The sequence below is a fragment of the Vitis vinifera genome, chromosome 2, assembly GCF_030704535.1.
Source record: "Vitis vinifera cultivar Pinot Noir 40024 chromosome 2, ASM3070453v1".
In the NCBI taxonomy this organism is placed as follows: domain Eukaryota; kingdom Viridiplantae; phylum Streptophyta; class Magnoliopsida; order Vitales; family Vitaceae; genus Vitis; species Vitis vinifera.
This window is the reverse complement of record NC_081806.1, coordinates 886,949-912,901: the sequence shown is the minus strand read 5'-3', so window position 1 is coordinate 912,901 and position 25,953 is coordinate 886,949. Positions and strand designations below refer to the sequence as shown.

The window sequence follows — 25,953 nt, the reverse complement described above, 5'->3', positions numbered from 1 at the left end:
TTTTTAATCATAATTACTCTTATCTTAGAGAAAAACAAGTTTTAATTTACTAATTTAAAAAAATTTAATAAAAGGAATCCAAATTTTATAAATTAGATTTATTTTCATCTATTTAAAAATATTTTAATATATATATATATATATATATCAATTATTTTAAAATATTTAGATGATTATTTCTTAAAATGACTTTTTAATTTATCATTCAATAATATCAATTGATATGTTTTTTTTGGATGAGAATTGGTTTGATATCAATAAAATAAAATATTTTAAATTTGAAAATACAATTAAAACTAAAAAAAACCTTTAAAGCTATATGTGTATATATATAATTTTAAAAAGTAGAATGAAAAAAATTCAAAATGATTGAAGAAACGCTATAGAAAAATAATTAAATGACAGTCTCCATCTACAATTAATAACGGGTGAATAAAGTGGAGGAGAACTGCGACAGGCATTTGGGCCGGATCGAGGCCATTCCCTAAACTACAGGTTGGCTTAGGAGGCCCATAGAATACTGGGCCTACTACAATAAAGTCTTAATCGCAGGAGCCATTCCCAATGGCACTTTAGTAATTAAAACACCCAACAGTCCCATTTTGGTAATTATAAATATTTATCCTCGAAAGTTAGTGGCCTCTCTTTCTCTGAGCTCGATCTGCTCAGCAACCGCCGGAAGCTCAAATCAAAGGTATTTATTTACTTATTTATGAAAAAAAGGCAGAATTAATGTAATTTTACTATTTTAGACGCATGAAATTTGCAAATTTGGAGTTATGTATAATTAATTTCAAGGGTATAAGAGGGAGAAGAAGTCAGTATTTGGGTTTCTAGGGTTCCAATGGTTCAAAAATTATTCACTTCTGCTCTTTTTGGAGGATTCTACTCCATGATGTGGTGGTCGATTGGCTCATTTTTCTTCAGGTTTGGTGAGATTGGTGGTGATACTGTCACTTCCGAGTTCGTTTTTCAGTTTGCTATACTGTTTGGTTGCTGAGAAAATCGACGGGAAAGTGAAAATTTGTGTGAAATCAGTCGAGAGGCGGCAATAGTTTTAGGTGAATGAAATTGGGTTTCCCGGCTTTCAAAGACCCAACGCTGAAAAGTTTAAATTTCCTTGCTTTTCCGACTGTTTCATAGCAACCAGACGGAGTATTACAGTTTTTGGAACTGGATTATTAGCTTTCAGTTTGTTTGAGCTGGGGATTTTAGGTCTGTTTTTGTAAGTGTGACTTGTCAGTGTGGTAATTTTGGTTAGTGCATTCTACTTTTTGTTTTGGTTGAATGTCTCACACCCATACCCGCAGTATCTCACAGATACACACATTCACATTCCATCAATCTCTCTGCAAATTTCTGTTTAAAAATGCCTCACGATGAAGGTTTATTGCTGATTATGTTTGTTTGGTGTTTCTAACCTAGTTAATATCGAAGGTATTAACTCTTAGATTTATAAAAATAGAGTTTTGTATCCTATGTTTTTAAGTTGCTGTAGTTCCAAGAAAAAGGAAAGGCTAAACTCAACTAAATCAAAGGGTCATGGGAGGCTGAATTAGTTGGATATTTGTTTCTTTGGGTCACTAATAATGAATCTTTTTCATTTTAGGATATTCTCTCAATTACCAAATGGAGCATCTAGGATTGTTGTCAATCTCCAAAGGTTCTTCCATTATTTTCCTTACTTAAATTTATGAATTAGTGTTACTTTTATCTCATTAATTGTTTTGGCTTATTATTAATTTTTTGTTTCTGGCTTAATGAATATGTTTTTTCAGTTTCACTGCAACTATAACATTTGATTGAATGAACTTCCATTGGATGATATGGATGATGAAGTGACCACAATTGATGTGGCGGAGGGCTCTCACCTCCAAAGAAAAGAGAGTGAGTACTTGCTGAAGCCTGATAGCAGCAGTATGTTGAATTCAAGGGAAATGGTTATACCTGGTGAAGGTGATTATCCCGAGAGCTCACCCCAGGAATTCACAGGTATTTTAGAGGGTAAGAATGTAAATAAAACTGTAAGTTCTTTAGCTGCAGCAGAACATACATGTAGTGGCCATCTCCCTGTGGATGATGCTGGGATCATGATTGAGGAGTTAACACTGAGAAATTACAATGGAGCAAACTTAGCTGTCGTTGGTCCCTCTAACAATAGAGATAGAATGCAGATCAGGCAGAACCAGTGGCAACATATTCATCTGCTAGCGGGTGGACAAGGAACTGGGAGTTCAGTCCGAGATAGTGTACGTAGGGACAATGGTCAGCCAATGTCAAGTGCATGGGAGGATGTGGGATACTCATCTTTCCCTGAATTTTTAGCTCAAAAACAATCTAGTCATGATCACAATGAAGTCAGGGAACAAGTTACAAATTGTGAAAATAGAGCTGTTTCAGGTGATACATTATCTCCTGGTGGGATCCGGACAAAGATTCTATCTAAATCTGGGTTTTCGGAGTTTTTTATTAAAAATTCATTGAAGGGTAAAGGTGTCATATGTAGAGGCCCAGCACGTGATGGCTTTGGTGTTGAGATTAGAGACTCAAATATTACAAAGGCTGCTGTTGATACTACTGTAGCTTCTGATTCATCGCTGAGTCCAAGTGCCAAAACTGCTACGCCATCTCCCCGTGGTCTTGCTCCGACTCGAGTCAAGAGTGTCATATGTACGGACACAGTATATGATGGCTTTGGGGATGAGTTTAGAGACCAAAACAATACAAAGGCTATTGTTGATAGTCAGGTAGCTTCTGATTTGTCACTGAGCTCAAGCGCAAAAACTGCTGTACCATCTGCCCATGGTAGTGCTGGGACTGGGCCTTGTCATGGCCCCCTTCCTGATTCTTCTCATGATGGAGTCAATTTGAGGGAATGGTTGAGAGCTGGGCACCGTAAAATAAATAAAGTTGAGAGCTTGTATATATTTAGGCAGATTGTGGATCTGGTGGATGTTTCGCACTCCCAAGGTGTTGCAATGCAGAACTTACGACCATCTTGTTTTAAGTTGTTGCCATCAAATCAGGTTGCATACCTTGGATCTTCTGTCCAAAGAGAAATGCTAGAGAATGCTGTGGATCAGGATGTTTCCTTGAAGAATCTCCTGAGTGGAAAAAGGTCATTAGAAAAAGGTATGTTTCCCTCGATTAGTTTAAGTGGAAAGAAGCAAAAGTTCAGTGAAAGCATGAACACTTTTAGACAGTGGCCACAGTTTTCAGCAAGATATGGCATCAAACTTGAAACTGCAAATAAAAGTGGCATCAATATTACTCGTGCACAAGATTTGGGTAGTAAATTCAATGAAGAACATAACCAAAATACTGAATATAAGATTCAACGAAAATCCAGCAGCCAAAATGTTTCTTATACATCTCAACAGCTGTTGATTTCTGCAAGTGATCGGTTAGAAGAGAAGTGGTATACTAGTCCAATGGAGCTCAGTGAGGGGGTCTGCACATTTTCATCTAATATCTACTGTCTGGGTGTTCTTTTGTTCGAGGTGCGAAGATAGTTTATTCTTCTGTTTAAGTATTTATCACATGAAACTTTGATCATGGTTTTGTATGATCTTGTGTCTCCTTAATGGATAAAACAGATAAAATAGTTTAGCAATTGCTGTTAAGTTACTAAATTGAATATATGGAGGCATCCTTTAAGCTCTCTGTGTCCGCTCAATAAAAGCTATCTTACGTTATAATTGCTTATTGTTGTTCTATTAGTTTTTTATTCTCCTTATCGAACAAACTGACATTAACCTTTATGTGTTAATTTGGGCTGCTTCTTTCAGCTACTTGGATCTTTTGATTCTGAAAAAGCACGTGCTGCAGCAGTGTCAGATCTACGTCACAGAATTCTTCCCCCCAACTTTCTGTCAGAAAATCCCAAGGAAGCAGGTTTCTGTCTTTGGCTACTTCATCCTGAATCCTCATCACGTCCGACAACCAGGTGACTCTTACCTCCTATCTACACCTATCAAAAAAAAAAAAAAAAAAAAAACCCTCCTATCTACTACTACAACTATTAGGATATACACAACTTAAGTTAAATGTCAAGTGTGGCGACTTCAGCATTGCGTCTCCCTGCTTGGTTGATGATATTGAGAGATACATTATTGGAGAAGATTACTAAAAAGTAGAGAAAAGGAAAAGAGAGAGGTTGGGTTGATTGTTTGAAAAGTTTAATGTTAAATTATGGCAATAGGGAAAATAAGTTGCTATTATCTAAAAGGGGAGTTGGGTTTGATAGTTTGAAAGGTTTAATGTTAAATTATTGGCAATAGAGAAAATATGTTGCTATCATCTAAAATTCAAGTTCCAATATGTCCTATGAATGCAAACCCAATGCAACCATACAGTAAATCATTAAATGCCATATATATATATATATGTATTTATATTTATATATATGTATGTATGTATGTGTGTGTGTGTGTGTGTATGTATATGTATATAAAACATTCAAAAGGTACAAATGAAACCTTTTGATGAAATATGTTTCCAGGGAAAAGAGATCCTTTTCTAAAAAAATAATTGAAAAGATACGCTAAAATTTTCACAAATTTCTAGTCAAATGTCCATCAAGATGAGTGTACCCTTGAACCCTATTTGGATGTTGAAAAAGTAGGGAAAAGAATAGGAAAGTGAGATTTGAATCTTTATAGTTTTAGTTTTGAAAAAAATGATGGAAATGCAATTGAGTAGGTGTTTTGATTATTTGGGTCCCAAATTCCTCCTCAAGGCATGAGGAGCATCAGAAGTCGGATGACAAGAAAATCCCTTGCATCTTTATGAAGATGCCCCTAGAGTGGGCTAATATTATTACTTGTTGCACTATTAATACTTGTATAATTTGTTGGCAAAGAGATGAGCATTACAAGAAATAATGGCATAAGAAGCTTTTGAAGTAAATGATAGGACCTGGACCATATACTCTACTTGATAGAGTGTGAGAACTATTGACTAGAAGAGGTGGGTAGTCGAGGAGTTCAGGTCCTACATAAAAAAAACCAGCAACATGGTATTTGAAGAGAGAAAAGTCTAGTCTTTTAGTTTTTGTGGTAAAATTTTTAAAGAAAAATGCCATTTTATGTTTGAGATTTTAAAGCACAATCGCTATGAACTTGTTTTTGCATTCACTTTTCAGTTGGGTCTTCCCAACCAACTGAATTTCTCTTAGTGATTTTTTTTTTAATCTTCACCAATTTTTTTATTTTGATAAATAAACCTGAAGTATATTATCAAAAGGCAAACAACCACAAAGCATATAAGATGTATACAATGTAGCCTAAACCTCTAAGAGCAAGCTTCGAAACAAAAAACCTCACCAGCCCTTAAGTGGAAGCTAACCACTCCAAAAAACCTATAAGAGACGAGGGCTCCTCTCCAATATACACTCTAGCCCAACTCCACAAATTACATATAAAAGAATTTTTGAGTTTCTGTACTGCTAAAGAACCCCCCCTAAAAGTTAATCTTCACTAATTTTATTGTTATCAAACAAACTTAATTGACCGCATCACCAAAATTTAAATTTTGAAAGATGCTGTTCCTTCTCCTTGTAGCCTTGCTATTGCCAAGAGTGAAGAAGTGACAGATTTATGGGCTATTGAGGGGGCCAGGGACATTGGAGCCCTTTCTTTCAAAGGTCTTTTTAAGATTGCAAGTTAAGAGTTAGATCATTTTAGAGTGCATTTAATCTGTGAGACTTCAAGGGGTGGGGGCTGATAAGCTAGTTTGGAGTGGCATGAAGGAGGGTTGTTTCCCAGTGGAGTATGATCACAACCTTTTCAGTTGCAAGTTTGACTTGTTTTTCCTGCTGAGGGGTTTGGTGATAAAGTGCTCCTCTAAGGGATTCTTCCCCCTTCGTTTTTTTTTTTTGGCTTCGGAAAGCCACATGGGGAAAGGATTTTAATTGTAAACAAATTAATGAGGGAATGACCCTTGGTAAACAAACATAGTTTATATAAGGTGTGCAAGGAGACAACTATCACACCATTGTTCCTAGTGGCAAACCCAATTGCTTCAAAATCTCTTATTTGCAATGTTTGAGATTGAGTGGGTTTTTTTCGGGGATAGTCAAGCATCTTTTGCTGAACTAGCATGTGAGAGGCTTGGACAAGGGGTAGAGAAAGGTGTGGAGGTAGGGTACTTTATTTATTTATTTCTGACAAATAAGAAAAAAGATATATTAATAAGGGCTGCCAAAAGAGTGACCCACGATATACAAGACGTTTACTCTTACCAACAACAAACACCACCAAAAGCTAAAGCTATAAAACAAGAATGACTTAAGCCAAACCACCCTCACCAACAACCCAACCAATTGAGAAAACCAAAAAGAGTTGAAGGAACATCATTTATAAACAATTTTGCACGTTGTCGAGTTTGCCTATTTATTTTTTGTCTATCCTCCGCTTACCAAGGCCAATGAGATTGAGGTTGGAGCAGGTTCAGAGGGATTTTCTGTGGGTTGATGGGGCTCTTGAGTAAAAACCTCATTTGGTAAGGTGGGCGACAGTTTGTTCAGATAAAAGAAAAGGGGGTTTGGGGGTTAAGAGTCTTGCTATTCTTAATAAGACTCTCTTTGGAAAATGGAGCTGACATTTTGCGAATGAGAGAGAGGCCTTTTGGAATCAAGTAATAAGGGAGAAGTATGGGGAGGAATGAGGTGGCTAGTGTTCTTGTGATGTAAGGGAGGTGTATGGTGTAAGGTTGTGGAAAGCAATTAGGAAGCTTTGGCACCTTGTTAGCGCTAGACTTCTTTTTTTTTTGTGGTGGGTAATGGGTAGAGAGTGAGTTTTTGGAGGGATAAGTGGTGTGAGGGCACGCCTTTGTGTGATTTTTTCCCCTCTTTATTTGCCTTAGCTGTTTCTAAAGAAGCTTGGGTGAAGGATGTTTGGAATGTCTCAGAAGGTGGGGGGAGTTGCAGTCCTCGTTTTACTAGATCTTTCAATGATTGGGAGGTGGATGAGGTGGAGAACCTTTTGTTATGGCTGGGTGGGAAGATAGTGAATATGGATGAGGAGGATAGGGTGCTATGGATGCCAATGAAGAGTGGTAAATTCTCTGTAAAGTCTCTCTATAAAGCCTTAGAGCTAGAATCTTCAGTTTACTTCCCAATAAAGATCATTTGGAATTCTTGTGTGCAACCAAAAGTAAGCTTCTTTGCTTGGGAGGCTTCATGGGGAAAAACTTTAACTTTGGACCAAATCCAGAAGAGGGGTTGGGCTTTAGCAAATGGGTGTTATCTTTGTCATTCAAATGAGGAATCCATAGATCTCTTACTTTTCCATTGTGTAAAGACAAGGGCTTTGTGGGAGATGTTCTTTTCTCTTTTTGGAGTTTCGTGGGTGTTTCCTTCTTTGGTTAAGGAAACCCTCTTGAGTTGGAATGAGTCTTTTGTGGGTAAGAAGTGTAAGAAAGTTTGGAGAGTAGACCCCTTGTGCATTTTTTTGGACAGTTTGGAAGGCAAGAAACAAAATTGCCTTTGAAAACGACATGTTGTCCATCCAAAGGCTAATAAATGGTTCTTTTGTGTACTTATTATGGTCAGGGACTAAGTTGTTTATAAAAGATGATTCTTCGATGTTAATAGATTTCATTGATTGGGTGGGCTCCTTTTGAGGGAGGGGTTGTCTCTTGTATATCTCTTTGGATGATTTTCTGTTTCAGCAGCAAGAGGGTGAGTGTATCTCTCTTGTATATCATGGGCTGCTGTTTTAGCGCTTCTTTTTAATACAATTACTCTTTTTTACTTATATATATATATATATATATATATATATATATATGAAATAAGCAACTTTGCTTCTGACCAAAAAAGACAAACAAAAGAATTTTTTAGACTTTGGATTGAAAACTCATCCCTATCGAAGGCGATTCTATTTCTTGCCTTCCAAATTGTCCAAAATAAGCATAAGGGGTCTGCTCTCCAAACCTTCCTATTCTTCTTACCCACAAACGAACCATGCCAACCTAAGAGTGTCTCTCTAACCAATGAGGGTAGCACCTAAGACACCCCAAATAGGGCAAAAAGCAACTCCCACAAGATTCTTGTCTTTACACAATGAAAAAGGAGATGGTGTATGGATTTTTCCTCAACACGACATAGAAAACATCTATTCGCCAAAGACCTTCCTCTTTTTTGAAGTTAATCCAAAGTTAATACTTTTTCCCATGTCACCTCCCAAGCAAAGAAATTGACTTTAAGTTACACTCACTTCTTCCATATGATGCTCCATGGAAAAGAAGTTGATATCCTCGGCTCTAAAGCAGCATGGAGCAACTTCACAGTAAACTTCCTGTTCTTTGTCTCTATCTAAAGTACTCTATCTTCCTCATCCTTATGCACCCTCAATTCCTTCAAGCGTGACAAAAACCTCTCCACACTTCCCACCTCCTAATCATTGAGGGGTCTAAATAAACAAGGCTCCAACCCTCCTTCCTTGGAATAGAAAAATCTCAAACATCCTTCACTCACGCATCCTTAGAAATTGTTAAGGCAAATAAGGACGGGAAAAAGCTATCCAAAGAAGTAGTCCCACACCAGTCACCCTTCCAGAACTTGACCCTTCACCCATTACCCACCAAGAAGGAAATCCTACTACTCACAAGACCCCACTCCTTCCTTATGGATTTCCAAAAACCAACATCAGTTCCCTCCTTCATTTCCCTAAAACACCACTCCACTTCTTCTTCCCCATACTTTGCATTGATCATACAATTCTAGAGGGCCCCCTTTTCAATAGCAAAGCGCCAGTTCCATTTGCTCCGAAGAGCCTTATTGAGTGTGGAAAGATGCTTCACAGCCAAGCCCCATTTCCTTTTGTCTAGACAAACTGTATCCTACTATACTAGACGTGGTTTCCGCTTAAGAGCCCCACTACCCCAAAGAAAGTCTCTCTGGATCTGCTCCAATCTCAATCTAATTAGCCGTGAGAAGCACAACAAGGACATAAAATAGACAAGTTGCTTTGAATAAGGGTAATTCTCCTTCCTTTGGAGATGTATTGTCTCTTCCACATGGCCAATCTTTTTCGAAACCTCTCTTCCACTCCATCCTAAACCTCCACAGACTTAAATGGGGCACCCAATAGGAGCCCAATTTAGAGGAAGGGAGCCCACCGACCTTGCAATCAAGCTCAGAAGCCAAATCCTCAATATCATTCACCTCTCCCACTAGAATTAACTCACTCTGATCCAAATTTATTTTCAAACCCGATATTGCCTCAAACTACATAAGCAACCAGCTTAAATAAGTCATTTGCTCCTTAGAGGCTTCACAAAAAACTAGGGTGTGGTCTAGAGTTCTGTCCTGTTGGCATTGGAGAATTGCTTTCTGTTGGAATTCGTTGATGGGCTAGAATAGGGTGAGATTGTGGTCCCCGTTTATTGTTTTTACTTTTCTTCCCCTTTCTCTAGGCTCTTTATTGGCTTCCTGTTTTGCCTTGCTTTTGCTAGGCCTCCCCCTTTTTTCCAACATTTTCTGCTATTTGGCTATAGGAATAAATACTGAATATTGTTATCTAGGACAAACTATTGGGTATTTGACATAAATGATCCAGGAGTAATAGAATCCAGGCATGAGGTGGCTGTGGGCTGTACTATTTTAGGGGAATTGAAACTCATTTTCTTTTGTAGGTTCAGGTTGAAAGGTCAGTCTTGCTTTGTGATTCCAGTAGGCTTTGTCTGATTCGTTGTATATTTTTCTTCTTTTTTCCCAACAAGTGTTTCATTTCTGTCCAGTTTTTTTCCTCCTGTGCATACCATTTTTAACCGTCATCATGCTCCTAATCTCTCCAAATTAGAATGAATATACCATACTATCTTGGAGCTAGCAAGAGAATTAGAGTAAAACACCCCACTCTCCGTGACTTGATAATTGTCCATCACAAGCATACAGGGCAAGCCTCCCTTCTGTAAACATATAACTTAAAATAGAAGTATATCCCTACTATAGATTGCTTTGCCACATAGATTACTTCCATCTAGTCTTGTTTGGAATGGTCTAGAGACCCACTAGACATGGAAAATTGTACATAATTGGACTTGATAGATGGGATAAACTGTGATGTAGCTTTGCTGTTTTTTGGTGGGACCATTTGCTTTTCCTTTTCCTTGGTGCCTCTTGGTATAGTCCTGTGTACATGGGGCACACCCCCTTTTTGTAAGGCACCTATTAATAGATTTTCTCTTTGTCTATCTAAGAAAAAAGGAAAAATCACATTGTTTCTAGTTATTAAATCACATAATGTTAGACTGATAGGACCGGTTCAATCCTGGTTCGGTCTGGTTCAGTTCTTTTCTGGTTAGTAGAAGAATCACATAATGCTAACTATGACCCTATGGCTTTTCCTGTTTAATGATCTGTTCAGTTATGGAAACATTGCCTAATAGCATGATAAAATCATCCAATGATGCTTGGAAATTAAGTTCATTTAGCACAAAAAGTGCATGAAAGTGGTTTTGTTTAACATATGGAAATTTCCATTCTGGACCCTTTCACTGGTGGGATATGTCATTTTTATGTTCTGTGCATTTCCTGGGAGCACAACATTTGTGAGTGTATGTCTGTGTGTCTGTATAGATGCCTTAGAGGGTTTCTTTGGATGCATAAATGAATTCAGTTTTACATGCTTTTTTGTCCTTTCCTTTGTCCCCAACCGTAATGCACTAATTACCAATGTTTTCAGAACCGGACCGGTGATCGAACCGGAAAAGTTATTGGTTCACGGTTCATGGTTCACTGGTCAGACCCGCGGTCGAACCAGTGATGTCATAAATATATAATTTATATATTATTAAAATTAAAAATAATTATAAAAATTTTAAAATATATATGAATAAATTAAAAATCAATAATATTATCAAATTAAATTATATTAATATTTTTAATTTTATTAAATGATATATGTAAAATATTTAAATGTGAATATATTAAAAATGAAAATTTAAACTAATTTTATAATTTTTAAAAATATTATATTATTTTTATTTAATAATATAAAAAAATTTAAAATCCAATATATATTGTTTTGTTTGGCATATTAAATAACAAAAGGTGTGTAGTCAAGTGGTGTCCTAGGATGGCTATAGAATCTAGGGTCCAAGGTTTCAAATCCTCTTGGAGGGATTTGTTATTTTTTTTCATTCATTAGGTTGGTTGGCAATCCCACATCGGATTGTAAGAGGAATGAGGATGCAAAGGATGCTTATAAAAGCCATCCTCATGGAGAGCCAATGCATTACCTCATTTGGTGGGCTCAAGACTCAGCCCACAATATGGTTGAGTGGGGTGTGGGCTTTTGCCAAAGCTTTTTAATTTTTATACAAGGGAGCCTGGTTTAATTTGAATTGTTCGGTTCGATTAGAACCGTCCGGTTCCACCGGGTCACCGGTTCGACCGCCGGTTTAGGCGGTTCGTTACCGGTTTAATCTTTAAATGGTTTAATAGGGCAAACTGGACTGGAGATGCGACCGATCGACGGTTGAACCGGTTGGACCGGCCGGTCCGGTCCGGTTTTTAAAACATTGCTAATTACTCTTTATGTTGATAGACAGATTGGCAAACCAATATTTGAGTGGAAATCTGCTAATTTTTAATTGGGGTCAAGCATGTTATCATGTTATTTACATTTTAGACCTTGAAATCAGATCATACTCTAATTTGGAGGTTTGACTTTACCTTTGATGTATGACAGAGAAATCCTACAATCTGAAGTAATTAGTGGACTTCAAGAGGTACATGAAGGTGACTTATCTTCATCTATTGAGCAAGAAGATGTTGATTCAGAACTCTTACTGCATTTTCTTATATTAATGAAAGAGCAAAAGCACAAACATGCCACCAAGTTAGTGGAAGACATTAGGTGCTTAGAAGCAGATATTGAAGAGGTTGAGAGGAGGACCTCTCCTAAAAAATCTTCGCTCCTTTCTTGCTCACATAAAACTGCAATATGTGCAAGTGAAAAAAGGTTCATTCAAGAAGGGACCCCAAGTGCAGAAGCATGTTCTGAATTTCCTCACTTTTCTGATACATATGGATTAAGGTTGATGAGGAATATCAGTCAACTTGAAAGTGCCTACTTCTCCATGAGATCCAAAATCCAGCTTCCTGAAACTGATGCTTTAACACGTTCAGATAAGGATTTATTGCTAAATCGTGAGAACTTTTATCAGGCACAAAAGAATGGAGAAGACCTGAAAGTCACTGATCGCCTGGGAACCTTCTTCAATGGGTTGTGCAAGTATGCTCGTTATAGTAAGTTTGAAGTTCGTGGGATATTAAGAAATGGTGATTTCATCAATTCTGCAAATGTAATTTGCTCTTTGAGTTTTGACCGGGATGAGGACTATTTGGCTGCTGCTGGGGTATCAAAGAAAATAAAGATATTTGAGTTTCATGCTCTCTTTAATGATTCTGTTGACATTCATTACCCGGTAATTGAGATGACCAACAAATCAAAGCTTAGCTGCATTTGCTGGAACAACTACATCAAGAATTATCTGGCTTCAACTGACTATGATGGTGTAGTTAAGGTAAGCGTTTTCTCTTTTGAAAAAAGTTTTAAGGTATGTATTCTTGCACATTATAGAGTTTTTACTGAAATAGGGATGCTTGTGTTGGCATTTCTATGGCCTAGGCTCAATTTATGCTACCTTAGCATATTTGATGTGGAGAGGTAGAACTTTCTGACTGGGTAATTGATTATCATCATCTTAGAGGCTATATGCTTGGTAAAATATAATCAATCCAAATTATAATCTTATCTGCATTGATTTTTAAGGATATAGGTTTAATAGGTTGCGATTTGGCATCTTACATTTTGGATGCCATGGCCATATACTTTTGTTGCTGCAAAATTATTGTGTATCAAATCTCTCTTGATATATACTGATATATTTCATTCAATTGAAAATAATAAGGTTTTTGTTTAATTAATATGATTTTCATTTTTTGATTCCCTTTGGGCCTCTGGCTGTTCTGAAATGAACTATAGGAACTTAAATTCTAGCATTTGTATGTATAGTTGGACAACAACTCAAAGTCTCCTTCTGTGAGAAAGTGATTTTAGGCTTAAAGTACTTGAAAAATAGGGTTTCACGGGAATAATAATATTTCATTGAGATTATTCTTTTATAGAGTTTACAGCATATACAAATCCTTCAAATCAGGAGACTAAATCACTGATTAAAGGGAAAGAATTACTCCTAAAAATACAAAGATTGACAACTAATAGCTAATTTACAACTTTACAAAGTTATTTCTTTCCATATCAGTTTCGGTTTTCCAACACTCCCCCTCAAGCGGCTTAAAGATATCTTCCATAGCCAGCTTGCCAACTAGAAAATCGAATTGCCTCTTGTGTAGTTCTTTGGTGAAGATATCAACCACTTGTTCCTCAGTAGGGATATAGGTCATACAAACCAATCCGTTGTCCATCTTCTCTTTAATGAAATGCTTGTCCACTTCCACATGTTTGGTGCGGTCATGGAGAACCGGATTGTGAGCTACTGAAATTGTTGCCTTGTTGTCACAATACAACTTCATAGGAGATGAACCTGTCATCTTTAACTCTTCCAGTAATCTTCTTGTCCACGTAATCTCACAAATACCATGAGCTACAGCTCTAAACTCAGCCTCAGCACTGCTTCTAGCAACCACGTTTTGTTTTTTACTTCGCCACGTAACCAAGTTGCCACCTACAAATGAATAATACCCAGAGGTGGACCTTCGATCCACTATGCTTCTAGCCCAGTCTGCATCAGTGTAGGCTTCAATTTGTAGGTGTCCTCGTAACTTAAACATAAGGCCTCTACCTGGTGTCCCCTTTAGATACCTTAGAATCTTGTAAACAACTTCAAAATGCTCTGGTCCAGGCGCATGCATAAACTGACTAACCATACTCACTGAGAATGCTATGTCAGGGTGTGTATGGGATAGGTAAATCAATCTCCCAACAAGTCTCTGATAACAATCCCGATCCTTCACATTCTTAGCTTTTGTAGGTTGCAGTTTTACATTCGGCTCTATAAGTGTTTCAGCAGGCTTACATCCTAACATACTTGTCTCATCAAGAAGATCAAGAACATACTTCTGCTGATTTACAAAGATACCTTCTTTGGACCTAGCAAACTCCATCCCAAGAAAGTATTTTAATGCCCTCAAGTCCTTAATCTCAAATTCCTCATCAAGTTTCCCCTTCAGCTTCTCTAGTTCATTGCAATCATCCCCAGTTAACACAATATCGTCAACATATACAATTAAGATGATTATTTTACCTTCATTTGAATGTTTGTAGAACATCGCGTGGTCAGCTTGACTTTGAGTATATCTATAATGCTTTATTACTTTGCCAAAGCGCTCAAACCAAGCTTTCAAACCAAGCTTTAGGTGATTGCTTAAGTCTGTATAAGGACTTCTTCAATTTGCACACTTTCCCAACTCCAAAACTTTCTTCAAAACTTGGTGGAGGACTCATGAACACTTCCTCCTCTAGATCTCCATTAAGAAAGACATTTTTAACATCCAATTGGTGTAAGGGCCAATTGGAATTTACTGCAAGGGACAACAAAACTCTAATCGAGTTTATTTTAGCTACGGGGGCGAAAGTCTCTTGGTAGTCTATCCCATGGGTTTGAGTAAAACCCTTTGCCACAAGTCTGGCTTTGTATCTCTCAACACTTTCATCTGCTTTACTCTTTATTGTAAAAACCCATTTGCACCCTACAACTTTTTTTTCCCTTGGTAAATCTACAACCTCCCAAGTGCCATTCTTTTTTGAGGCATTCATTTCCTCAAACACGGCCAATTTCCAACTCGGTTCATCTAGTGCTTCTTGAATATTTCTAGGTACCACAAGTTTTGAAATATTTGTAGTGAATGCTCTATAGTTGTTAGAAAGGTTACTGTAGGAGATATATTTGGCAATGGGATGTTTAGTGCAGGCTCGGGTTTCCTTTCTAAGAGCAATAGGGAGATCAAGGTCAAGGTCCTGTGCAAGAACAACTGGGGCTAATCCTAAACCAGGTTCGGGTACAAATATTTCTAGACTTGGATCAAAGTGTGATGGTAAACTTAGATCAGTAACAGGAGAAGAAGAAACATGTATAGGAGTAGGAACAGAAGGAGGGTTACTTGAGGCATTTAGAGAGCCATTGCCCAGGGCTTTCTATTGACCATGTGCTGGGATGATCAGCTAGTCTTTACTTCTTTCGGGACTTTTTTCCTTGAATAAACCACAAACTCAAGATTGTTTTTTTTTTTTTTTTTTTTTTTCATTCGTAGTATTTCTTCTTCTGATAGACCAATTTTAGATTCGGATTCAATAGGCTTAGTTTCCTTATTTTCTTTTTCAAGAGAGATATCAAGAATTGCACTAGGCAAAGGTTCAACAATTTCCTAAAAATTTGGTTCCACTAATTTCTCCCCCTGAAGTAAATTTTTGGTAAAATATGGGATGTTTTCCATAAAGGAAACATCCATAGTTGTGTAAAAACGTTTTGTAAGAGGATTAAAACATTTGTAACCCTTTTTATTAGGAGTATATCCTTCAAAAACACATTTTTCTGCTCTTGGGTCTAACTTAGATCTTGACCTTTTTGGAATGTGTACATATGCAGTGCAACCAAATATTTTCAAGGGTAATTCATAATTAATTCGAGATTCTGGAAATACCTTTTTCAAGCACTCCAAAGGAGTGGTATACTGCAAAATTTTTGTAGGCATCCTGTTGATTAGATTGAAGCAGTTAGTATGGCATCCCCCCATAAGTATTTTGGAATATTCATGTAAAACATCATAGCCCGTGCTACTTCTAACAAGTGTTTATGTTTACGTTCAGCTATTCCATTTTGTTCAGGGGTATCAGAACATGAGGATTGATGTAAAATTTCTTTCTCGTTTGAAAAGGTTTCCAAGTGGTGGGCCGATGTTTTAGTGAGCCCAGTGCTTTCTGGGGTTAATGGCTTGATAGGGGATTGTCTTGGCCCGTCCCAGATTGAGTCTTTTGACATAAATATCTCAGAGAAGCCATCCTTGGCTCGCCCTGTGTACTGCAATGGAAGCAATTTCGAGGCCGAGTTTTTCAAACTCCGAGAGAAGGAAGACGCGCGGAAGTAGCAAATGGAACTTCTCCAACCAGTGATAGATCGCGCGTTAATTGAAGAAGCATCGAGGTATCGGTTTGTTTTGAATCCGTGGGGGTTAAGGGTCTCGGGGTCTTCTTCTCCTTATTCTCTTTCTTTCGGTCGGACTCTGGAGGGGGAGTATTATGATCATTCTAGGGTTCTATGGGAGGAAATCCAGGAAGATACCTCGTTGAGTATGTTAAAATCCATTGAGAATGGTCAAGGCTGTTGGGATTTGGTCGAAGTTAATCGTGTTAATAATAAGGCTAGGGGTTAGGAGTGGGGTTCGGTCCTGTCCGAGGCTCAAGAAGCCAGGGGTGAGAGGGAGAATAGATGGGAGGAAAGTAGTCTGGCAAAATTCAGTCAGTTTTTGGGATTTTCGATAGAAGGGTTGGAAAAGGAAATTCTAAATTTTTTGGTCAAAATCAGAAAAAGAAGAGAGAGGATTTATAGTAAAGGAACACTGGAGAAGACAAAATTCGAAAGGGAGCTGAAAAGGCTCGAGTGTTCAATTAACTATGAGGGAGGAAATAAACAGAAATGTCCTGCATAGGGCAGAGGGTGTCAGCTCGTGGAAGTCAAATGAAGCTTAAATTATTATGTTGGAATGTGAGGGGAGCAAACGACAGCTCTAAAAGGAAATTAATTATGGCCTTTGTAAGAAATCAAAAGGTAGATTTACTATGTATTCAGGAGACGAAAATTCAATTAATGTCCGAGGGTGTGGTGAGAAGCATAGGAGCGGGGAGATTTTTAGATTGGAGGGCTTTGGATGCTTTCAGTTCGGCGGGAGGTATTATGATTTGTTGGGACAAAAGGTCGTTGGAAATCTTGGATTGAGAGGAGGGCCAATTTTCTATCTCTTGTCGATTTAGGAAGGTGGAAGATGGAGTTGTTTGGGTGTTCACGGGTGTGTATGGCCCATTCACCAAAGATGAAAGGGAATGCCCGTGGGAAGAGATCGGGGCGATTAGAGGAATTTGGGAAGAACCCTGGTGTGTAGGGGGTGATTTTAACATCATCTTCTCCCAAAGAGAAAGGAGTAGACAAGGGAGAATAACTTCAGCGATGAGGAGATTTGTTCAGATTATAGATGATTTAGGTCTTGTTGATCTTCCATTGCAAGAGGGAATGTATACTTGGAGTGGGGGGCCTAATAATCAGTCCTGGGCTAGGCTGGACCAATTCAGTTGTGTTCTTCAGAGAAGGCTGCCTAGGCCTGTTTCTGATCATTTTCCTGTGTTGTTAGAGGGTGGTGTTATAAGAAGAGGACCCTCTCCCTTCAGATTCGAAAATATGTGGCTTAAATTTGAGGGGTTTAAAGACCTTATCTATAGTTGGTGGTAGGGGATTGAGGTCAGAGGCAGTGCTAGCTATAGATTGGCTACAAAAATGAAAGAGATTAAACAAAAGCTAAAAGTATGGAATAGGGAAGTGTTTGGGAGATTGGAATACAATAAAGTTGTTACTCTCCAACTAGTGGATTACTGGGACTTGGTGGAAAGTGAGAGAAGTTTGTCAGAGGAGGAAACAACTTCTAAAAAGGAAGCTAAGGAGAGTTATGCTAAGTGGGCTTCTTTGGAAGAAACCCATTGGAGGCAGCTATCAAGGGAGTTATGGTTAAGGGAAGGGGACAGAAATACGGGCTATTTTCATTGCATGGCAGCTGCTCATCGTAGAATCAATTACATGGACATAATTAAGATAAATGGGGTGTGGCTGTCAGAGGAGAAGGAAGTGAGAGAAGGGGTAGCTAATGCCTACCAACATTTGCTCACAGAAAACTCGAAATGGAAGGCGGATATAGAGAGGCTGTAGTTAGAGCAGATTAGTCAGCAAGAAGCAGAGTTTTTGGAGCGTTCCTTCTCTGAGGATGAAATTCACCATGCCTTGATGGATATGAATGGTGACAAAGCCCCAGGATTGGACGGTGTCACTGTGGTTTTTTGGCAAAACTGTTGGGATTTTGTAAAAGAGGAGGTTTTGGAATTGTTTAAGGAGTTCCGTGAGCAAAGTTCTTTCATAAAAAGTCTTAACAATACGTTTCTGGTATTGTTACCTAAGAAAGGGGGGGCTGAGGATCTTGGGGATTTTAGACCAATCAGCCTTTTGGGGGGGGGGGGGGAGGGGGTGTACAAACTATTGGCTAAGGTGCTGGCCAATGGATTCAAGAAAGTGATAGGGAAAGTGGTCTCTCCTGATCAGAATGCCTTTGTGATGGGTAGACAAATTTTTGATGCCTCTTTAATTGCAAATGAGGTGATTGATTCTTGGCAGAAAAGGGAAGAGAAAGGCCTCATCTGTAAATTGGATATTGAGAAAGCTTACGACAGTATAAATTGGCAGTTTTTGTTGAAGGTCATGGAAAAAATGGGGTTCGGATCAAAGTGGTTGGGTTGGATGTGGAGTTGCATTTCCACAGCTAAGTTTTCGGTTTTGGTGAATGGAGTGCCAGTTGGTTTCTTCCGAAGTTCTAAGGGGTTGCGCCAAGGAGATCCCCTTTCTCCCTACCTTTTTGTCATGGGAATGGAAGTGCTGAGTGCTCTTATTAGGAGGGCGGTTGAAGGGGATTTCCTGTTAGGGTGTAGGATCCGAGGAGGTAGAAGACAATCTGTGCATATATTTCACTTGTTATTTGCTGATGATACAATTGTTTTCTGTGAGGCCAAGAAAGAGCATATAACACATTTGAGTTGAATTTTGTTTTGGTTTGAAGCCGCGTCAGGGTTAAGGATTAATTTGGATAAAAGTGAAATAATCCCAATTGGCGAGTTGGAAGAGATGGAGGGGATGGCAGCGGAATTGGGTTCCAGGGTGGGTTCTGTGCCTACTGTTTATTTGGGGTTGCCCTTGGGGGCTCCTAACAAGGCTACTTCCGTGTGGGATGGGGTGGAAGAGAGGGTGAGGAGAAGACTTGCGCTTTGGAAACGCTAGTATATTTCCAAAGGCAGGAGACTCACTCTCATAGAGAGCATGATGGCTAGTATGCCTTTGTATCAGATGTCCCTTTTCCGTATGCCCAAGTTAGTTGCATAGAGGTTAGAAAAATTGCAAAGAGACTTTCTTTGGGGATGAGGAAATTTGGAGAGGAAAGTTTACTTAGTTAATTGGGAGGTAGTTTGTGCGGAGAAGGAAAAAGGGGGGCTAGGCTTAAGGAAGTTAGTCCCGTTGAACAAAGCTTTATTGGGTAAATGGATATGGAGATTTGCTTGTGAAAAGGAAAATCTATGGAAGCAAGTGCTTTTGGCAAAATATGGGCAAGAGGGTCTTGGATGGAGGACCAAGAAGGTTAATGGAGCGTTTGGAGTAGGGGTGTGGAAGGAGATTTTGAAGGAAAATGATTGGTGCTGGGAAAATATGGCGTTTACTGTTGGAAATGACACCAAAATCAGATTCTGGATTGACCTTTGGTGCGGTTGTACAGTGCTGTCCCAAAGATTCCCTTACCTTTATGTCATGACTGCTCATAGAAATGCCACGGTAGAAGAAATGTGGGATCAGAATGTCGGTTAAGGAGGTTGGGATTTAAGGTTTATGAGGGATTTCAATGATTGGGAATTGGATATGGTAGGTAACATGCTTCATGTCTTGAGGGGTTACAAACCTACTTTAGAGGAAGACTCAGTCTCTTGGAAGGGAGGAAGAAATGGGCAATTTAAAGTCAAGGAAGCGTACAATTTGTTGGTCAATCCCATTGTCATCGGCTTTCTGAAAAGCAACATTTAGGTGGATAAAGTTCCAACTAAAATAGTGTTTTTTGCTTGGGAGGCCACTTGGGGAAAGGTGCTTAGGTTAGATAGGCTCCAGAAAAGAGGGTGGCAGCTCCCAAATTGTTGTTTCTTGTGTGGTTGTGAAGAGGAAACTGTAAATCACATTCTCATACATTGTATAGTGGCAAAAGTCCTGTGGGATATAGTCTTTGCTTTGTTTGGTGTTCAGTGGGTATTTCCAGAAACTGTAAAGGAGGTCTTATTGAGGCGGAAGGGCCCTTTTGTAGGGAAAATAAGGAAAAAGATATGGAAGTCTATCCCGTTGTACATTTTTTGGACGCTTTGGAAGGAAAGAAATAGACTAGCATTTAGGGGGGGAGTGATAACAATTCAGAAACTTAAAAATTCTTTTGTTTGTAATTTATGGTGTTGGGCTAGATTGTATAGTGGAGAGAATTCACTGTCCCCTTATAGGCTTCTTGGAGTGGTTAGCCTCCAGCTAAGGGTTGGTAGGGTTTTTTTGCTTTTCTTTTTGGTTGTGAGGCTTAGTTGGCTTGTACTCCCTGTATATTTTGTGGCGTTTTTGCCTCTTTTTAATATATTCAATGCTTATTTATAAAAAAAAAAAAAAAAAACTTTATTAAAGTACTTAGTCCCATTATCAAATCTCAAAATACTGATTTTTGCTTGAAATTGGTTTTCAATCATTCTGTTAAATTCTTTAAAAATCCTTTTTACTTTAGATTTTTCCCTCATTAAATACCCAACAAAGACGTGTATGGTCGTCTATAAAGGTCACAAACCATTTTTTTCCTGAAATTGTGGTTACTTTTGAAGGTCCCCAAACATCACTGGGAAAAATATAAAATGGTTTTGATGCATAGTAGGGTTTTGGAATGTAAGTTTTACGTTGGCTCTTTGCCAATAAACAACTTTCACATTGAAATGATAAATGATCAACCTTTTGAAATAACATTGGAAATAAATGTTTTAAATAAGAGAAACCAGGATGGCCTAATCTGCAATGGCAAACCATTATTTGATCACGAACAGAAGAAAACTAATACTACTTAGTCCTTGAGCAATTTTATTACTAGGAAATTATCCTCGAAATAATAGAGACCATTGATCATCCTAGCATAGCCAATTGTCTTTCCCGAGCTCCGGTCTTGAAAAATACAATGGGATTCATAGAAGATAACACAACAATTAGAATCTCTAGATAATTTGCTAACAGACAAGAGATTACAAGTAAGTTTAGGAATATGGAGAACAGATTTAAGATCTATTCCCTCAGAGATTTTTATTAGACCTTTTCCTGCAATAGGTGAGAAATTACCATTAGCTATCCTAACCTTTTTATTTCCAGGACACGGTGAATAGGATTCAAACATGTTTGAGGAATTGGTCATGTGGTCGGATGCTCCAGAATCGATTATCCATGGAGTAGATTTAAAACGACAAGATAGAGCATAGAATTAATTACTTGTGTGCGCCATAGAAACACTAGGAGTACCGGTTGTTGAGTTGGATTTCAGTAGTGCAAGAAGATGCTCCATTTGCTTCGTGGTGAAGGGGTTGGTCTTAGCCTCATTAGCACTAGGAATAATAGCTCAGCCTGGTTTGTCACTTGTTTTTCCTTTCCAATTCACAGGTTTTCCATGGATTTTCCAACAGTTCTCACGGGTATGACGAGGCTTGTTGCAAAAATACACCAAACCCATGGTTTTTCATCTGATTTGCGCCGAAACACAATGGCTTTATTATAGCCTCCACCCGTGGTAACCAAGGCTGAACCTTCAATAGCAACTCCAGGTCCCTTCTTGCCCAATATCACATTCCTCTGATTCTCTTCTCTTCTAACTTCTGCAAAAACTTCATCAATTGAAGGCGACAAGGGTTGTCTTCCAATGATTCTCCCCTTTACCTCATCAAACTCGACATTAAGGCCAACCAAGAACTTGAATATCCGATTGTCTTCCATGGTCTTCTTATGATGACGTCCATCCTCGGCAGATTTCCACTCATAGGTGTTGAAGAGGTCAAGGTCTTGTTAGATCCGCTTCAAGGAGTTGAAGTACTTTGTGACGTTGTCCTCCCCTTGTCGTATCTCACCAAGTTTGAGGGTTAATTCAAAGATCTGTGATTGATTCCCTAGATCAGAATACATCTGATTTACATTCTCCCAAAGCTCTTGTGTTGTTGGATAGCACATGTAATTAGATCTAATGTCTTCTTCCATAGAATTCACAATCCATGTCATCACCATGGAATTCTTAGCATCCCATATAGCATAGTTCGGATCATCCACTGTAGGAGCCTTCTTTTCACCTGTCAGGTAGCCCACCTTTCCACGTCCTCTGATGTACATCCGAATTGATTGAGGCTATCTCAAAAAGTTGTCACCATTCAAGCGAATCGTGGTGATTTGGATAGAGTGAGATTCCGAGGTGGTAGGACTGATTTTTAAAGTATCGGTGATGATGAGATTGTTTAGAGAAGGTTGAGGAACAGTAGTAGACTCGTTTGAAATATCCGACATCGTTTTAGAGAGAACATGGATTGAAAGAGAGGAAGAAGGGGGGTTTTGGCAAGCAAATTGCTAACTCTGATACCAACTTGAAAAATAGGGTTTCACGGGAATAATAATCTTTCATTGAAATTATTCTTTTATAGAGTTTACAGCATATACAAATCGTTCAAATCAGGAGACTAAATCACTGATTAAAGGGAAAGAATTACTCCTAATAATTACTTTCCTAAAAATACAAAGATTGACAACTAATAATTAATTTACAGCTTTACAAAGTTATTTCTTTCCATAGCAGTTTCGGTTTTCCAACAAAAGTTCTTCAGAATAATTGCATTTCAAACTTGGTTGTCATACTCTCTAAAGACAAAAATAACTGTTTGACTCCTAGAATCATTCTATTCTCTCTCAAGACAATTAAGTCCTGACATATATTTGAGGCTTGTGGAAGGAACTATTCTGGGTAAGAGTTGTGCGATGTGGCTAGCATGAAACATGGAGACTCCTCATGTTGGCTGGCATTGGTGCATCATAAGTCTTTGAAATCAAATTCCTGTAGCCACATCAAATTCCTGGCATTGGTAGACATAGTTCCTAGTTGTTATAAATTCATAAAATGTATTTAGATAATCCCTTTCAATATAATATTAATGTATAATTTTGACTTAAGTGGCTGCAGAGGACAATGGTTTATCTAAAAATTATGTTTAGAGATGTTTATGATCAAGGTGGGTGGTGGAGGTCTATTATTGTTATTATTTTAAATGGGTTATGATAGCAACTTTGTATTTATTTGTATATTTAAGTGTATTCTCTTCTTAATTGTTAGACCTGAAAATTACTGGAAATATGCTATTGTCTGTTTAGTAAATTTACCTGCATTGCTCATGATGTGAATTGCTTGCTTCTAGTTATGGGATGCGAGTACTGGTCAAGGCCTTTCTCAATACATTGATCACCAAAAAAGGGCTTGGTCTGTTGACTTCTCTCGAGTGGATCCCAAAAAATTAGCCAGTGGAAGTGATGATTGTTCCGTAAAACTGTGGAGCATTAATGAGGCATGCTCTCTTTCTTTCTTGTCTTCTAAATTTTATGGCTCAAGAAAATTGTTGCTTAATTAAACCTAGTTAAATTTGTGGAATGCATTGTTTTTTATTTATTTTCTCTTAGTAATCTATTTGGTTGGTCTTAAAGACATTGTAAATAAAAAGGGTTGTTTTCATTATTTGTTTTATCATGAAACTAGATTTGTTCATATGAACATAAATTTCATGATTGCTTCAAGAACTTTTATTTTCCTGTGTGTGTGTGTGAAGTTATACCTTTCCTGCAACTAAAATTGTAAAATATATGTTACTTTAGTAATTGTGAGTTTTTATTTGAGGAATGCCCAAGTAGGATCACTAGAAACTGTCCTGTTTGGCTGAGCTCCCAAGTGATGCTTGATCAAGGTAATTAATAGTCAGCATTTAATGGCATACTTTAAATGATGAAATATGCAGAGAAAAAAAGGAGGCTCCTGTTTTTTTCTTCAGTTTAGCATCTCTTCAATTTAGATCTGGTTACTGCTTAAAAATCCTTGAAAGATTTACTTTTATGTTAGTTTAAAAGGCCATATGTATCTGTTTATTGTGCAGAAAAACTGTTTAGGCACGATAAGGAACATTGCAAATGTCTGCTGCGTTCAGTTCTCTGCTCACTCGTCTCATTTGCTAGCCTTCGGGTCTGCGGATTACAAAACCTACTGCTATGATCTGCGGAATGCTAAAAGCCCCTGGTGTATATTGGCCGGCCATGACAAAGCTGTGAGCTATGTGAAATTCTTGGATGCTGAAACCCTCGTTTCTGCATCCACTGACAATTCTCTAAAGATTTGGGATCTCAACCAAACCAGTTCTACTGGTTTGTCCATGAATGCTTGCAGCTTAACCCTCAGTGGGCATACTAATGAGAAGGTTGGTTTCTCCGTGCTAGAATCTGGGTATATTTCCCTCTCTTCTGAAGTTTGAATATATTTTGTCCTTCAATTGCATCTCTGAAATCTTACTTTTTCTTGTATGAACCTTTTGCCTCCTAGAACTTTGTGGGTCTGTCTGTTGCGGATGGATATGTCACATGTGGTTCAGAAACCAATGAGGTAAACACCTATTTGTTATGTCTCCTTGAGTTCATTTGATTAACCAAAAGAAAAAGAAATCTTTGGTTTGAAGTTCCAGAAAATATCCTGGACGATAAAATAAGCATGTCTGATGATTTTGATTGCAAGTGGCATAACTTAGACTGCACGACACTTTTTGTGCACCTTATGAAAAAAAATTTCTTGATCAGATGGCTGTGTATGTTGAGTCAAATTTATCATCACATGGGTCAAGGGTGTTCCCTTTTTCTTTTCTTTTTTTAGCAAGCTAATTTTGGATTAGTTGCCATGATAATGGAGAAGAACGCTATTGCATGGGAAAATCCATCAATTCTACTTTTAGTGTTGGAATAGGTCTTTAACTTTTTGAGTTAGTTATGCTAACCGTAAGTTTGGGCATCTTACGGAGGTCTTGTTTCTTCCAAATTTTATTTAGTGGTGTGATTTCTACATCTTAGGTGGCCTTGTTTTTTCCCAGTTTTATTTATTTATTTATTTAGTGGTGTGATTTCTAAGTTTTATTTACTGGTGTGTGATTTCTACATCTTAGGTGGTCTTGTTTTTTCCCAGTTTTATTTATTTATTTATTTATTTAGTGGTGTGATTTCTTCTTAGGTTTATGCTTACCACCGATCTCTGCCCATGCCAATCACCTCTCACAAGTTTGGATCCATAGACCCTATTTCTGGAAAAGAGACTGATGATGACAACGGACAGTTTGTTTCAAGTGTGTGCTGGAGAGGGAAGTCAAACATGGTTGTTGCTGCCAATTCCACTGGATGTATAAAAGTATTGGAGATGGTTTAAGGAAAGGGCACCATTCCTGGGATTATTATCAATGGCTTCTTTGCAGCTCAAGATTCCCAAAGTTATCTGAAGGCCTATTGTTGGACTGGGGGATGTAAACTTTCACTGGAAACACTACTGAAATTTGAGAATTTGAAGATGTTTTTGAGATGAGAATGTTGAAGAAGTCAGCTGAATGTCTGACAGCATTGAAGCTTGCAGTTCAAAGAGAAGCCAGCAAGAGTCACAAAAACTGACTCCATATCCTCAAATCAGATTTCAGAAGAAATTAAAAGCTTGAAACCCAAATTTCTTGCTGCCATTTGGAAGAGGCCTGTGACTAAAGGTTTGAGTTCTGTGTTGCTCAAGATCAATGTCAATCACAGGCAAGTCTAAATGATCGGAACTCAAGATTGTGTTATGGTGACCGTTCCCAGAACTAATATGGTGAAAAAGGGAAGGTTGCCGAAGTTAAGAAGACAGCTTATGGAGTGCTACTTCAACCACTGTCGAGGAAATTCCATATTCTGTTGTATATAAGTAATGTTGAGAAGTCCAAAGCCTACTTTTGCTATTGTATAGTTCCTAAATTTTGATATATAGTACAGTTTTGTTTTAAGAATTCTTACAGAAAAGGTTTATACCATATTCATTTTTTGCCA

General features: G+C 38.1%; 1 protein-coding gene across 8 annotated transcripts; it reads left to right on the top strand.

The window, feature by feature from the left end:
- Positions 1-569: 569 nt before the first annotated feature.
- Positions 570-25,953, top strand: LOC100257085 (protein SPA1-RELATED 2). Of its 8 annotated transcripts, none has more exons than XM_019226106.2 (9): positions 570-694; positions 1,610-1,663; positions 1,779-3,500; positions 3,789-3,946; positions 11,700-12,537; positions 23,280-23,426; positions 24,006-24,323; positions 24,446-24,505; positions 25,121-25,953. In XM_019226106.2, exons 3-9 carry the CDS (start codon positions 1,827-1,829, stop codon positions 25,310-25,312), a joined length of 3,387 nt encoding a protein of 1,128 aa, XP_019081651.2. In that variant the 5' UTR covers positions 570-694; positions 1,610-1,663; positions 1,779-1,826; the 3' UTR covers positions 25,313-25,953. The 8 variants fall into 8 exon arrangements, with proteins under 8 accessions (XP_019081651.2, XP_059598338.1, XP_059598320.1 ...); XM_059742355.1 differs by having other exon boundaries at positions 24,006-24,349; XM_059742337.1 differs by lacking the exon at positions 570-694 and adding an exon at positions 731-927.